At 44.5% G+C, this 16,011-nt stretch overlaps 1 protein-coding gene across 3 annotated transcripts in view; it reads right to left on the bottom strand.

The window, feature by feature from the left end:
* Positions 1-15,491, bottom strand: part of noa1 (nitric oxide associated 1) — a 38,250-nt gene extending 22,759 nt beyond the window's left edge. For all 3 annotated transcript variants that reach the window (XR_011593291.1, XR_011593292.1, XM_070880157.1), the window contains exons 1-3: positions 14,348-15,491; positions 5,236-5,400; positions 936-1,153 (exon numbers count right to left, since the gene is read on the bottom strand). Coding sequence is in view for 1 of the 3 variants with exons in the window: in XM_070880157.1 (XP_070736258.1) it covers positions 936-1,153; positions 5,236-5,400; positions 14,348-15,479 (1,515 nt within the window). In the remaining 2 variants the exon portion in view is untranslated. The remainder of the gene's footprint in view (positions 1-935; positions 1,154-5,235; positions 5,401-14,347) is intronic.
* Between the last annotated feature and the right edge of the window lie 520 nt (positions 15,492-16,011).

Raw genomic sequence — 16,011 nt, 5'->3', positions numbered from 1 at the left:
TACAACAGCGTAACTTTTAGTTCCCCTTCACTTGCTTCCAAATTCCTGCTGCTGTTTCCTTGATGTGCCTGCTGTAGTAAAGCAGCTGTGTTCTCACACTAGCAGAAATAGGGGATTATGAAAGCAGTGCTAATCAAGCCCTTTTTGTGCACCACAACTAGGCTATCGCTATCAGTACCACAAAAAAAAAGTACCAAGGGTCCAGGTGAGGTGTCTATGTCCATTTTCTGCAACAAGCCTATTGCAGTCTTATGCTGTATTTATATTAAAGCATTGCCAGTGGCATCTGCCCAGAATGAAAGAAATCTACCACTGGTGGAAGCAAGGTCGTCCTGGATTCTGGCACAAGAAGCCAACATACGTGGGCAATTAGTACTGACATCCTTTCTACTGTTTCTTCTGATGAACAGATATCTTGTTTACTGTACAGTCTTTTGGGTAAAGGTGATGAATAAGCTTGCACTTGCAACTAGCTATAAATATCACAAACATTTTTCTGTGTCTTTTACACCACAAATGATTCTCCAGTCAAAAGGGTGGTTAGGTAACTTATTTGCAAACCTCTACCAATATCAGTCCAAGAACAGCTGTTAACATACAGGAGGTGTGCCTTCTCCTGTTCCGTTTCTCCTGCAGCCTGACTATCTCCAGAGAGAGCAGAGTTGAGGTCAAGACAAAGTTATCCAAATTAAATTAAAAAGGTCCCCGAGAACAAATTATCTACTACATCAGTATTAAAAAATGGGGCTTCCAACATTACTCAACTTTGCTTGCTTAAATGTTTTATGCAGAATTTAAAACAATAGAAGGTTTAGCACTTTTGTATAACTGGTAATTAATGATTTGAGCACAAGTACAAAATGGTAGAGTATCAGCAAGTCAGTTTTCAATTCATCACCCACAGTGAGTCATGACCATAGTTCTACTTCACTTACACAGTCCTCCTTTAAGATGCCGGGTGTGTCGTAAAACCAATGAGCATCTTTCAGTTCATTATGCGTGAATTCCACCACCTCTTGGGAGTTTGAGACATTTTCTTGATTACCATCTTCAGGTTCTGCACTCAGAGCAAGTTCATCTGGATCCCATTCAATTATTCCTTTGTTTCGCTGTCCACTCACTTGAGAATTACGAAATGTTCTGCCAACTCTACCTAAACACCAGGGAAACAAGTCGATAACTAAGGCAAACCAAGGATAAAAAGCAAACTGCAAATGCTGGTAAACTGAAAGAAAAATCAGTAAATGCTAGAAACACTGCAAGTCAGCATTTGTGGAGATAAGAGATCAATTATCTTTCAGGCATACATCAGCGCTAAAAAAAAAAGTGAAACATGAACAAACATTTTAATAGAATTAGAACAAATGGGAAGACTCCTGCATAGAGGAATGACCTGCAACCTGCTTGAAAGAAAAGCAGCAGATTGATGTAAAGATCTGTCACTAACAAATGGATAGAAGCATTAAAGAAATTAAACCAGAGAGAAACAAAGAATGTGTGAGTAGCTAAGGAAAGCAATGAGAAGCAACCCAAGGAAGACATGAGAAGATGGCAGACATTGAAAGCCCGTAGCTCAAGTCTGAGGAGGAACTCTACCCCAGGTGTAAGTCCCTCTCTGGAATGAAAACAAAGAATATAAAAGAACACAAGAAAAAAAACTGGGCAATGAAATTAAGAGTAGATAATTCCAGCTGAAGAACAAGCACTGGCACAGTCGTGATGGGCAGAATGGTCTCACCTGTGCCATAATTATTTCATGATAAAGCAAAGCGAGTAAAATTCTGCTTAAAAAAATTCAATTCTCCAGTAATCACAAAATAATATGGCTGACAAATAAGATCAAAACCAAAGTGATTAAAATTATTATAGTCTAAAGCCAAGATTAAATTAGAGAGCTTGCAGTGTGAAAAAAAAACCCCGTTGCATGATAATGAAACCTCAATGGGAGGATGCCAAACCAGGATTATTAATACTGAATTAAGTTACTTTAAAATATTTTTATTACTTTGCTAACATTAAGATTCAAAGTTTGTGTGAATTAATATTTTAATACAACATAATGGTGTACACAGCTATCTGAATTGTTTATTAATCTGAGCAGGACTGTTTCTCCAAAATGTTTAGAAATATGATCAGTTTGCTTCAGAGGATGCTGAAACAGACAAACGGCAACCATAACAAATTATCAATATAATTGTGTTACTTGAACATGTTTAGTAAGCGTGCTACTTGTAGAAGAGGTCACTAGCCCTACTTGATGATGTTAAAAAAAGTGACTTGCTTAGGTTTCCCCACACTTCATTGTAGAGGTGAATTTCAATCTTATTCATATGACCGTATTCCATTACCAGTTCTGAGCAAAGCGGACGATGATTTTAGAGATGTGTCATGGTTTATTAAGGATTTGTTAGCAGCAGAATCATTAATAATGACAATAATCTGCCAAGAATGAACAACTGTACTGAAAAACCCTCCAACTGGGTAGCATAATGGCACAACCTGCTGCTGCCCCCAATATTATGTGCCAAAGTGTGTGAATGGACTTGCTTCTGTAATTCTTACATGGCAAGATCAGAATTTTGACAGACTATGAGAATGAGATGGACAATGGAGGGAGAATAAAAATGAAAATTAAAGCTGATACATCATTGTTTTAGCAGCAGTCAGGTTGGACGAGATAGTTTGGTCTCAAGTAGGGGTCAAGTCATTCAGCTCAAAGATCAGTATCCTGAGGATCTTTTTTTGAAGTACATGTTTGATTGGTAGCTGTATTTATGTCATACTTCAGACACTTAAGCAGGCATCCCAAGCCAAGATAAAGAACTCAGTGGACTTGAGCAGTGAACTGGAGTACCAACATTCTATAGTCGTGCAGACATTGGCACTCTGATGGAATGCTCTTTTCTTTCGCTCAGTATTCTCCTGAAGTCTTATTCTTTGCATTCTATACAATCTTCAATCTCCAATAACATGAACGTAGTCAAAGTCTAGACTTTAGTAAGAGGCTCACAGCAGCACTCCTATGGTTCTAATGCCTGCCTATTTTAACCGTAAGTAAAATTAAAACAAACAGCAACACAATCATTATTGAAACAGTTTGCTGTTTGGGTGGGAGAAGTTGAAATGCCTTTTCCAAAGGGTGCCGAAAACAATTCACTATGACAGCGCAACATGCTAAGACAGTTCCTGGAGAACACCACAATCAAACAATTGTCCACTTATAGCTATTAATATATAGAATACAATATATAGAATAAACTTTAATACCTTAAGCTGGCCATTAAGTTTGATTTTAGAAGAGGTTTGCAGGCAGAAATATTAAATAATTATTTTGCTTCGTATTTTCCAGGGAAATAGTACAGGAAGACATGACATTGGATGATGAGATTCATGATGAGATAAGTACATTTAAAATAAAAAAGGATATATTAAATAAACTAAACTAATCAAACTTAAAGTGGATAAAATCCCTGGTCCGAATGGATTGCATCCACGCATTTTAAACACAGCTAGGGAAGAGATAGCAGCGGCATTACTACATATATTTAATAATTCATTAGAAAAAAGGTGTAATGCCAGAGTAAAGGTGGATAGCTAATGCAATACCTATATTTAAGAAGGGGGATATTAACATCGGTGGTAGGAAAAATAATGGAATCCCTACTAGAAGGAGAAAATAGAACATCTAGAAACCAAAAAGATAATAATGAAAAGTCAGCATAGATTTCAAAAAGGGAAAGTCTTGCTTGACCAACCTCATTGAATTTTTTGAAGAGGTAACAGAGAGAGTAGACAAATTGGAATGCAGTAGATGTAATTTATCTAGATTTTCAAAAGGCCTTCAATAAGATACCCCCATAATAGGCTGATGAACAAGGTCAGAGAATGCGGAGTCAGGGGACAAGTAGCAGAATGGATTGCTAGCTGGCTTCAAGACAGAAAGCAGAGTAGGGGTAAAAGGTAGCTATTCACAGTGGCAGAAGGTGGGCAGTGGTGTTCCACAAGGATCAGTGCTGGGACCACTGTTGTTCACAATTTATATTACGATTTAGACTTTGGAATCAAAAACACAATTTCTAAATTTGCGGATGACACCACGTTGGGAGGCTTGGGGGGGGGGGGGGGGGGGGAAAGAGAGTCAATACTGAGGAGGACTGCAACAAATCACAGGAGGACATTAATAAATTTGCAGAATGGACATATAATTGGTAAATGAAGCTGAACACATAAATATGAGGTATTACATTTTGCTAGGAAGAATAGGGAGGTCACTTATTACTTGGAGGGCGAGAGTCTAGATGGGGTAGAGGAACAAAGGAATTTCGGAGTACAAATACACAAATCGCAAAACAGGTTAGCAAGGCCATAAAAAAAGCAAACCAAGCATTGGGGTTTATTTCTAGAGGTATATAATTGAAAAGTTGGGAAGTTATGCTAAACCTGTATCGAACCTTGGTTCGACCACATTTGTAACACTGCGTGCAGTTCTGGTCACCATATTATAAAAAGGATATAGAGGCACTGGAGAGGGTGCAGAGAAGATTTACAAGGATAATACCAGAAATGTGAGGGTATACATTTCAGGAAATGATGAACTGGGTAGGTCTCTTTTCTCTTGAATAAAGGCTGAGGGGTGACCTAATAGAGGTCTTAAATTATGAAAGGTTTTGATAAGTAAAGATACAGAATGTTTCCACTTGTGGGGAAGAGCATAACTAGAGGCCATCAATTTAAGATAGTCACCAAGAAATCCAATAGGGAATTCAGAAGTAAAATTCTTTACCCAAAGAGTGGTGAGAATGTGGAGGTTGCTACCACAGGGAGTGGTTCAAGTGAATAGTATAGATGCATTTAAAGGAGAGGCTAGACACGCATATGAGGGAAGGAAGAATAGAGAGTTATGCTGATAGATTTAGATGAGGAAAGATGGGAGGAGGCTCGAGTGGAGCATAAACGCCAGCATGGCCTGGTTTGGCCGAATGGCCTGTTTCTGTGCCGTATATCCTATGTAATCCTACGTAATCATATGGCACTACAATGAAAAAATTCAGTACACTTGATCAGGGGTGTTTCAATTTAAGAATCAAAATCCACGCCTTTCTCAATTGATGGCCGGCGAGGATTAGCACAACCATTTTCTAGGAAATATTTGCTTATAGCCACAGAATTCCTGATGCAACAACCAGTTTACCCTTTTGATACATTTGATCAATCTGTCAGCAATAAAATTCTTACCAATCAAGTAGCCTTGTTTCTTTAGTCGATGAAGATGTTTCAACTCTTCTTCACTAAGGTCAGTTTCCATCTGCGATTTATCAGCTTTCAGTCTCCCTAACCTCCGAAACATTCTGTACGGTGTGGGATTTATAACTGGAAACTTGAGGAGGTTTAACGTAGTTCCTGTCAAACAAAAACAAAATTATACAATCCAAAGTGTACCCCATCGAACAAAAGGATTTGAAGATTTGCATTTATACAATTTCATAAACTACTACAAAATCCAGTCACTCATACATAGGCGAATGCGCCAGCCATTCTGTGCACAAAATCTAACTTACATTTCCATACAATTGCTCACATGTAAAAAGGCATCTTGAGCACTTTACAGGACTATGGAATAAAACAGGGGGGAAAGTAAAATTGGTGGGGTGTGGGGAGTTGAAGACACGTTACAAGAGAAAGGTTTGTAGGAGGCTTTTCAAAGCAGGAAGGGAATTAGAAAGGCAGCCGAGTCTCGGGAATATTGGGAAGACCGAAGCCATTGTTTTTGGTCCCCGTCACAAACTCCATCTCTCTCCCCAACTTCTGTCTGAGGCCGAACCGTACTGTTTGCAAGCTTGGCGTCATATTTATCCCCAAAATGAGCTATCAACCATATATCCACAGCATAACTAAGACCGCCTATCTCTAGCTCTAACATTGGCCATCTCTGCCCTTGCCTCAGCTCATCCGCTGCTGAAACCCTCATCTATGCGTTTGTTACCTCTAGACTTGATTATTCCAACGCGCTCCTGGGTGGCTTCCCACATTCTACCCTATGTAACCTTGAGGTGATACAAACCTCGGCTGCCCGAATCCTAACTCGCATCAAGTCCCGCTCACCCATCACTCCTGTGCTCGCTGACCTACATTGGCTCCTGGCTCAGCAACGGCGATTTCAAAATTCTCATCCTTATTTTCAAATCCTTCCATGGCTTCGTCCCTCCCTATCTGTAATCTCCTTCAGTCCCACAACCCGCCAGCACCCCCCCCCCCCCAAAACGTTATGTACGTTCCTCTAATTCTGACCTCTTGAGCATCCCTGATTATAATCGCTCAACCATTGGTAGCCGTGCCTTCTTTTGCCTGGGCCCTAAGCTCTGGAATTCCCTGCCTAAACCTCTCTCTGTCTCTTTTTCCTCCTTTAAGACGCTCCTTAAAACCTACCTCTTTGACCAAGCTTTTGATCACCTGTCCAAATTTCTCCTCATATGGCCCGGTGTCAAATTTTTTGTCTCAAAATTTCCTGTGAAGCACCTTGGGGCGTTTTACTACTGGCAGAGTGTAGTCAGGAGGTAGAGCTATGTCAGGAGCAGGTGGTGTGTACAGAGACATACAGGTGGGGTGATGTGTGTAGCTTTTTGTCAGGCAAAAGGAGCCAGTGGAATTTGGCAAGGACAGGAGTGAGGGACATGGTACAGGTGAGAATGTGGATTCTGCAGTTCTGGGTGAGTTGTAATCTATAGAGATTGGAGGTGAGAAAGTGATTCAAGGAGTGGGCAGAAGAAACTATATGGCATGTGAGAAACAGTGGGAACTAGAGGATTCCTACTTCACATGCTAGACAGAAATAGGTCTCCTCCAAGGGGTGGGGGGAGGGAGAAAGAAAGAAAATATTCAGTTTCAAATTAGGCTGAATCTTCCACTGGGCAACTCGAGTCTTCTAGGGGAAGAATTAAGTCTACTCTGGAGAATGCCGACTCAAATCTCTGAATAGCGAATAGGAATCACAAAAGCTCTATGGAAGCATGTCATATTTGTGAAAACTTGCCCAGGAAATCAACTCACTGAAATCAAGACACTATTGAATCAGTTGGATTTTCCTTTCCCCAGAAGCAAAAGGCATCAAGCAACATAAAAGACTTTGTCAGATTCTCAGCCTCAAACTGTTTTTTTTAAAAATGAAAACTTTTAAATCAGTGACTTAGCCATTTACACGTCTATAATTAAGGATAGACTGAACACCTTGAAAATTTTCAGCTGATCAGAGAGCCAGCATGGATTTGTGAAAGGTGTTCTAATGAACCGGATTGAATTTTTTGAAGAGGTGACTAAAGTAATGGACAGGGGAATGTCTATGGATGTTATTTATATGGACCTTCAGAAGGCATTTGATAAAGTCTCTCATAAGAGACCGTTAGCTGAAGTTCATGCAATTGAAAGCAAATTATTGACCTGGCCAGGAAATTAGCTGAGTGGCAGGATACAGAGAGTAGGGTTAATACACAGGATGACAAGTGGTGCCCCATGGGGATCTATGTTCAGGCCTCAACTATTCACTGTATTTATTAATGACTTAAATGATAGAGCCACATATTCAAGTTTGCCGATGACACCGATAGGCAGAATTGTAAGTAGTGTAGATGGAAGCATAAAATTACAAAGAGATATTAATAGATGAACTGAATGGGCAAAACTGTGGCAAATGGATTTCAATATAGGCAACTGTGAGGTCATCCACTTTATATCAAAAAAGGATAGATCAGAATACTTTCTTAAATGGTGAAAAGCTAGAAACAGTGGAGGTCCAAAGAGACTTGGGGATCCATATACATAGATCATTAAAATGTCATGAACAGATACAGAAAATGACCAAAAAGGCGAATGGAATGATACCTGGATTCCAAAGGTTAAATTGCAAAGAGAGATTACATAAAATAGGGTTATATTCCCTGGAATTTAGATTAAGGCCTTTCAGGAGTGAAGTTAGGAAACGCTTCTACACACAAATGGTTGGTAGAAGTTTGAAACTCTCCTCCGCAAAGGCACTTGATGCTGGGTCAATTGTTAATTTTAAATCAGAGATTGATTTTTGTTAACCAAAAGGTATTAAGAGATATGGGGCAATAGCAGGTAAATGGAGTTAGGCCATGGAGCAGCCATAATCTTATTGAATGGCAGAACAGGCTCGAGGGGCTAAATGGCCTATTCCTGTTCCCAAGACACAATCCTTCGAAATAATGAGTCAGCACCTAGTAGCTTTCTGCAATTTTCTCAGCTAAGTTTCTACACTGAAATTACACTATACATAGGGAGAATGCAGTGATGTCTGTAGGTATACTTTGATTATGGGGTACAGTCTACAGTTATGGTAAACAGCTAGTTATTTTCCAAATACAAGATGGTCTTCAAACTGGAGTAACTAGGGCCCCAAGTTTCGCCGAAAACAGCGCACCTCGGAGCTGGACGCCTGTTCTTTGCACCTAAAAAAAACTCAGAGATTCTGACTCCTTGGAGCTCTAACTCTGCTTGGCGCGGACTTCTCGGCAGGGGGTGGCGGAGCCAAACACTCGCGCCGATTCTGGAAGTAGTGGGGGGCAGGTCCAATTTAAATGAGCCTTCGTGGTGCCGGCAACCCTGCGCGTGCGCGTTGGAGCGTGCGCGCACGCGCAGTATCAAACAAACATTGGCACTCGGCCATTTTTTAAAAGGACTGGAGAAAAAGTGAAGATTTGTTTCTTGGTCCCCTTCAAAGGCTTGTAATTTAATTTTTGTGATATTTCTGTGTGTGAGGGAGTGCTTTTAGCAGCACTGTTGAATAAATCACCTGCTGAAATCAGTGAGTTCAGCTTTTCACTGCTAAACTTGCAGAACCGGTGCTGCATTGGTGCATGCAAATTAAGGACTGTGTTTGGTGAAATAAGAGTGCCAATTCAACTTTGCAAATTTAAATATAAAACTGTCGATGTGGCTGCCTCTCCCTGTCCAAATGGCCTCAGTCCCCCTCACAGCTCGAAGGCTGCTGCTGTATCTTCGGCTGCCGTCGAGCCACTGACGCCGCCCCTAAAGCGTGGCCGAATGGCCTCAAGAGCCTTAATGAGCTGCGTGTGTCCTGCGTTGATTCTTCGGCTGCCGGCCAGCCACTGACGCCGCTGCTATCTCATGGCCGCACGTCGGTCCGCTGCTGATTCTTCGGCTGCCGGCCAGCCACTGACATTTCATGGCCGAATGGCCTCGAGTCCGTCCGCTGTTGCTTTTTCGCGGCCAGCCACGAAGAGAATGAAGGCCTGCCTCAAGCACTGCAGCTCAGCTCGAAGGCTGCTTGCTGCCGCTGCCGTCGAGACACTGACGCCACACCCCTGCCTGTCTCCAACATGAAAGGCCTGCCTGAAGCATTTTCACACAGGTAGGAACTATGGTTTATTTAGTCTTTTCTTTTGCTTATAAATTTTTATTCTGGTTGGATTTATTTGTATAAGTATAACTAAGGATTGATTGTAGAATTTAATGACTTCCCTTCCCCCCCCCCCCCCCACCTCGTTCCCTACGCCTGATTTTCTAAAGTGTAGACAAGGTTTTTTCAAGCGTACAAAAATCTTCACTTACTCCATTCTAAGTTAGTTTGGAGTAAGTTTTCACTGCCGAAACTTTGAAAACAGGCGTAAGTGGCCCGACACGCCCCCTTTTGAAAAAAAAATTCTGTTCCAAAGTGAAACTGTTCTAACTGACTAGAACTGGAGCAAACTAAATGCCGAGAATTCCAATTTCTAAGATACTCTGTTCTGCACGAGTTGCTCCTAAAAATCAGGAGTAACTGAGGCCGAAACTTGGGGCCTAGAAGGCGGCTGTTCAACTAACTAGAGATCTTGATTCAGGAAGCAATTTTACAACTTCAGGATCTATCACAGAACACTGAACCAATTCAATTCTTTTAACTTCTAATCCTCCGTGCAATGGCTGATTCCCTACATCTTGATCTGCTCAATGTCCTATGATGGAGAAATTAAAATCGCATTTCAATTCTTCAAAAGACTGTTTCTTCATGCAGTCCAGGCAACATCTACATTTAGTCCTTTTCCATCGACTGATGTTCCAAGGAAGGCCCACATCTCCTCAATTGTTAAAGATATCATCCAAGTAGCTTTGTTTCCTCTGCCAAACACTTCTTTACCCTCAACAATTCTTAAAAGCCCAAATCCATTGTAGACTAATAGGGAAGCTCTTCTAATTTATTCACACTCCTGGATAAGAAACATAAAAACATAGAAAATAGGTGCAGGAGTAGGCCATTCGGCCCTTCGAGCCTGCACCACCATTCAATATGATCATGGCTGATCATTCACCTCAGTACTTCTTTCCCACTTTCTCTCCATACCCTTTGATCCCTTTAGCCTTAAGGGCCACATCTAACTCCCTCTTGAATATATCCAATGAACTGGCATCAACAACTCTCTGGGCAGGGAATTCCACAGGTTAACTCCTCTCTGAGTGAAGAAGTTTCTCCTCATCTCAGTCTTAAATGGCCTACCCCTTATCCTAAGACTGTGTCCCCTGGTTCTGGACTTCCCCAACATCAGGAACATTCTTCCCGCATCTAACCTGTCCCGTCCCGTCAGAATCTTATACGTTTCTATGAGGTCCCCTCTCATCCTTCTAAACTCCAGTGTATAAAAGGCCCAGTTGATCCAGTCTCTCCTCAGATGTCAGTCCAGCCATCCCTAGAATCAGTCTGGTGAACCTTCGCTGCACTCCCTCAATAGCAAGAACTTCCTTCCTCAGATTAGGAGACCAAAACTGAACACAATATTCCAGGTGAGGCCTTACTAAGGCCCTGTACAACTACAGTAAGACCTCCCTGCTCCTATACTCAAATCCCCTAGCTCTGAAGGCCAACGTGCCATTTGCCTTCACCGCCTGCTGTACCTGCATGCCAACTTTCAATGACTGATGAACCATGACATCCAGGTCTCGTTGCACCTCCCCTTTTCCTAATATGCAGCCATTCAGATAATATTCTGCCTTTGTGTTTTTGCCACCAAAGTGGATAACCTCACATTTATCCACATTATACTGCATCTGCCATGCATTTGCCCACTCTCCTAACCTGTCCAAATCACCCTGCAGCCTCTTAGCATCCTCCTCACAGCTCACACCGCCACCGTTTAGTGTCATCTGCAAACTTGGAGATATTACCCTTGATTCCTTCATCCAAATCATTAATGTATAACGTAAAGAGCTGGGGTCCCAGCACTGAGCCCTGCGGTACTCCACTAGTTACTGCCTCCCATTCCGAAAAAGACCCGTTTATCCCGACTCTCTGCTTCCTGCCTGCCAACCAGTTCTCTATCCACGCCAGTACATTACCCCCAATATCATGTGCCTTGATCTTGTACATCAATCTCTTGTGGTACCATGTCAAAGGCCTTTTGAAAGTGCAAATACACCACATCCACTGGTTCTCCCTTGTCCACTCTACTAGTTAAGGTACAAGAAAAAGCTCCTCCTCTGCTCTCACCTTTCATCCTGATCTCTCCATTACAATCTTTCCTTTATTTTATTAATAACTATGATCAGCACGCCTCTGAACTAGCCTCATTACTCCTGAGCTCCAAATGCACCATCCTACTTGTTCTTCAGGACGCAATCACTGTCAACTCATTTCGTCCCAGGATCTCAAAACGGTTCTTTCCTTACAAATACTACTCTTCAGGTTCTCAAAACCTAAGTGTGCCACCATCTATTCATTTTTTTAAATTGAGGTTTGGAACTCAAAATAGGCAGACTTCTGCACTTTATGTTGCGCGATTTTAGATAGGGTTTACCTGATGTAAAAACAGTGTCAGCCAGTTAATTGAATCCCATTGTTGATGTGACAGTGATGGCCAATACATGTAACTGGCTGAACTGATCAGTGCATTCAATGGGAAATGTCTGTTCTGCAGGGATTTGTATTGTTCAGACATGCCTCTGTTCAAAATCATGTTAAAACAATTTGTTTGGCAAATGAAACAGCTAAATTGAAATGTCAACTTGTGCAGACTGACAGATTGTGGCGGTGATAACTCTATTAGATCTGAATGCTGAGGCATTAGGAAAACCCATTACAAAGGTGAAACTTATGGGTGATGGGGTTTAATGGCCAGTTAATCTGTTTCAGTGACACTGGTCCTCAGGATGTCACAAAGCCAAAGTACTTTTGAAGTGTAGTTATAGTTGTAAAGTAGGAAACAGGCCGCAACCATGCCCCACAAACAGCAATGAGATAATGACCAGATAACACAAAAGCAAAATACCACGGATGCTAGAATAAAAACCGAAAATGCTGGAAATCCAGGGCCCCAAATACCCTTTCCAGGTGAAAGAGCGATTTACTTGTACTTCTTGCAATTTAGTATACTGTATTTGCTGCTAACGATGTGGTCTCCTTTACATTGGGGAGATCAAGCGTAGATTGAGTGACCACTTTGCGGAACACCTCCGTTCCGTCCACAAGTGTGACCCTGAGCCTCCTGTCGCCTGTCACTTTAATTCTCCACTCCACTCTGACCTCTCCGTCCTCTACACTGTTCCAACGAAGCTCAACGCAAGCTCGAGGAACAGCACCTCATCTCTCGTTTAAGTACTTACAGCCTTCTGGACTCAACATAGAGTTCAATAATTTCAGAGCGTAGCCAAGATCATGGCTGATCTGATCATGGACTCAGTTCCACTTCCCCACCCACTCCCCATAACCCCTTATCGTTTAAGAAACTGTCTATTTCTGTCTTAAATTTATTCAATGTCCCAGCTTTCACAGCTCTCTGAGGCAGCGAATTCCAGAGATTTACAACCCTCAGAAGAAATTTCTCAGGTTTTAAATGGACGGCCCCTTATTCTAAGATCATGCCCTCTAGTTCTAGTCTCCCCCATTAGTGGCAACATCCTCTCTGCATCCACCTTGTCAAGCCCAATCATAATCTTATACATTTCGATAAGATCACACCTCATTCTACTGAACTCCAATGAGTAGAGGCCCAACCTACTCAACCTTTCCTCATAAGTCAACCACCTCATCCCCGGAATCAACCTAGTGAACCTTCTCTGAACTGCCTCCAAAGCAAGTATATTCTTTCGTAAATATAGAAACCAAAACTGTACGCAGTATTCCAGGTGTGGCCTCACCAATACCTTATATAACTGTAGCAAGACTTCCCTGCTTTTATACTCTATCCCCTAGGTTCATGCAGCAGAGCTGGACTCCAGTTGTCTTGGTTAATCCTTGCCAGTGGACCAAGACCTAGTTCTGTCAAGCCCGTATGTTGGCTGGTGTGCAACGGCCACCACACGTTAAAAAAAATCCACGCACGGGCATCTTCCACCCTTTAACATGTAGTTCGGGACTGGGAATATCAGGTCCTTTATTGAAACACCCATGAACTCATCCCTTTTTGGTGTGGAAGCAAGTCATCCTCGATACAAGGGACCGCCTAAGAAGATTATTCACACCCTATCGTGACTAATGTTTTTCTAACTCCTAACATTACCATTTCAATTCGGCCCACCATCCCTCATTTCTCTCTAATCTCTCCTGCCTTCCACCCAATCACAGACCTTCCCTTTTGTTCTTTGTTCCCCTCCCCTTTCAATGCTCGTTAAGAATGTGTTCTTTCCGAACACACTCCAGTTCTGACGAAGGGTCGTTGACCCAAAACGTTAACTCTGCTTTCTCTCCACAGATGCTACCTAACCCGCTGAGATTTCCAGCATTTTCTATTTTTATTAATGACCAGATAATGTTTTAGTGATGTTGACTGAGGGATAAATATTGGCCAGGACACTGGGAATAACCCACGCAGCTCTTCTTTGAAATAGTGCCATGGGATCTTTTACGTCCACCTGAGAGCACCTTGGTTTGATGGCCAATATTTATCCCTCAATCAACATCACAGATTACCTGGTCATTATCACATTGCTGTTTTTTTCCCCCCAAGTAATCATGGCTTTATTGATCATTTGATAACTAGATGAACTGGGTTTGCTTGTGCTTGCTGTACAGGAACATGGCCATCAAAGAAGCAGAGACAGCTGTCAGAGCCAGGGCCACCTCAGACTCCGCACCACCTGGAGACCTCTTCTGCATCCTTTGCTCATTAAAAGGGACTCCGTTGCCAGGTCTGTCACATCAGTATCCAGAATGACCAGGGGTATCACATTGCTGTTTGAGAGGGTTTCCTTTGCGCAAATTGGATACTGCATTTCCTACATTACAACACTTCAAAAAGTACTTAATTGTCTGTAAAAAGCTTCGGGACGTCCGGTCGTCGTGAAAGGCGCTATATAAATGCAAGTCTTTATTTTCGAAGTCAGGGCTCAAACAATGAGCACTCACCTGGCCAGCGGGAAATTGTCGCTCTCTGGATGACATCGGGGGCTTTGGATTTGCAGTAATCGGACTCCAGGAGGGTGTTGAAGAGGGTGGACTTGCCCACGTTGGTGCTGCCGACCAGGTACACGTCCCCTTTGTAACCCCAGGAGCTCTGGAGCAGGGAGACCAGCTCCTCGATGCCGTAGCCAGTCTTGGCGCTGATCAGGTGCACCACCCCGCGGCCCTGGTGCTCGGCGCAGATGCCGGCCGGGCCGCAGTGCTCCAGCACCCGCTGGCGGATCCGCTTGAGGTAGTGCTGGCAGTCGGCGGGCACCAGGTCGGCCTTGTTGGCCAGCACCAGGACAGGGTTGCGCTCACCCACCAGCCGCCGCAGCCCGGGGATCAGGCCGCCGCGCAGGTCGAGCAGGTCGAGCATGTAGAGCACCAGCGCCTGCTCCTGGGCTACGCGGCCCACCAGGCGCCGGTACTCGCCCAGAGGCACCCGCACCTGCAGGGCCTTGCGGTGGTGCAGCAGCAGGAAGCAGCGTTGGCACACCGAGCGCTGCAGCTCCCCGGCCTCCAGCAACCGCTTGTACTTCTCGCTCGGCAGGTATCCGGCCAGCGCCGGCTCGGCGCAGTGCAGGAGGGCGCCACAGCCCGAGCACGGGCAGCTGCTGGCCGGCTGCTGGGGGTCGGCGGTGCCGTACACCCGGTGCTGGCCAGGCGGGGCCCGCCGCTTCTCCCCGGCCGGCGGCGGTTCGGGCGCTCGGCAGTGCCGGTCGCTCACCAGCGGCTCGGCTTCGGGTGCCTGGCCGAGCGCCTCCAGGTGCAATAGCTGGCGGCGCAGAGCCCCGCGCCAGGCCGAGGCCTCGGGGCTAACCGCCTCGCCGGTCGGCGCCATCTCGCCGCTTAGTGCCCGCAGCCCCGCCGCCGTCTCCTCCGCCTCCTCGACTCCGGTCGCGTATTCCACAAACACCATCTCCTCCGGCCTGTCGGGCTCCACCGCTGCGTATCCCCGGGCCGCGGTCGCTCGCCGCCCAGGCGCCAGGCTGGAGTACGGCCGCCGCCGCGAGGCTGATAGGCCGCCCGCGCGCACGGCCCGCCACACAAACCAACCGACAGCGGCTCGCGCCATTCCTCGGGGGACCAACAACATGGCCGCCGACCTTCTTCCCGCCGAGCCCCGCGGCGGCGACCCCTTTTACACATGCGCGGTTCCCCTGTGTATTTTTATATATAAAAAAAATTCGTTCATGGGATGTGGGCGTCGCTGGCAAGGCCAGCATTTATTACCCATCCCGAATTGAGCGGGCCTTCTGGAACCACTGCAGTCCGCCACAGAAGGTAGTCCCACAGTGCTGTAAGGAGGAGGGAGTGCCAGGATTTTGACCCAGCGACGATGATAAATGGCGATATATTTCCAAGTCAGGATGGTGTGTGATATGGAGGGGCAGAAGGTGTTCCCATGTGCCTGCTACCCTTGTCCTTCTAGCTGGTAAAGGTCACTGGTTTGGGAGGTGATGGCGAAGAGGCCATGGCGAGTTGCTGCAGTGCATCTCGTAGATGGTACGCACTGCAGACATGCTGCACCGGCGGTGGAGGGAGTGAATGTATACGGTGGTGGATGGGATGCCAATCAAGCGGCCTGCTTTGTCCTGGATGGAGTCGAGCTTCTTGAGTGTTGTTGG

The sequence above is a fragment of the Pristiophorus japonicus genome, chromosome 1 (genome assembly GCF_044704955.1).
Source record: "Pristiophorus japonicus isolate sPriJap1 chromosome 1, sPriJap1.hap1, whole genome shotgun sequence".
NCBI lineage: Eukaryota > Metazoa > Chordata > Chondrichthyes > Pristiophoridae > Pristiophorus > Pristiophorus japonicus.
The sequence above is the reverse complement of the archived record's forward strand: the minus strand, read 5'-3'. Positions and strand labels throughout refer to the sequence as shown.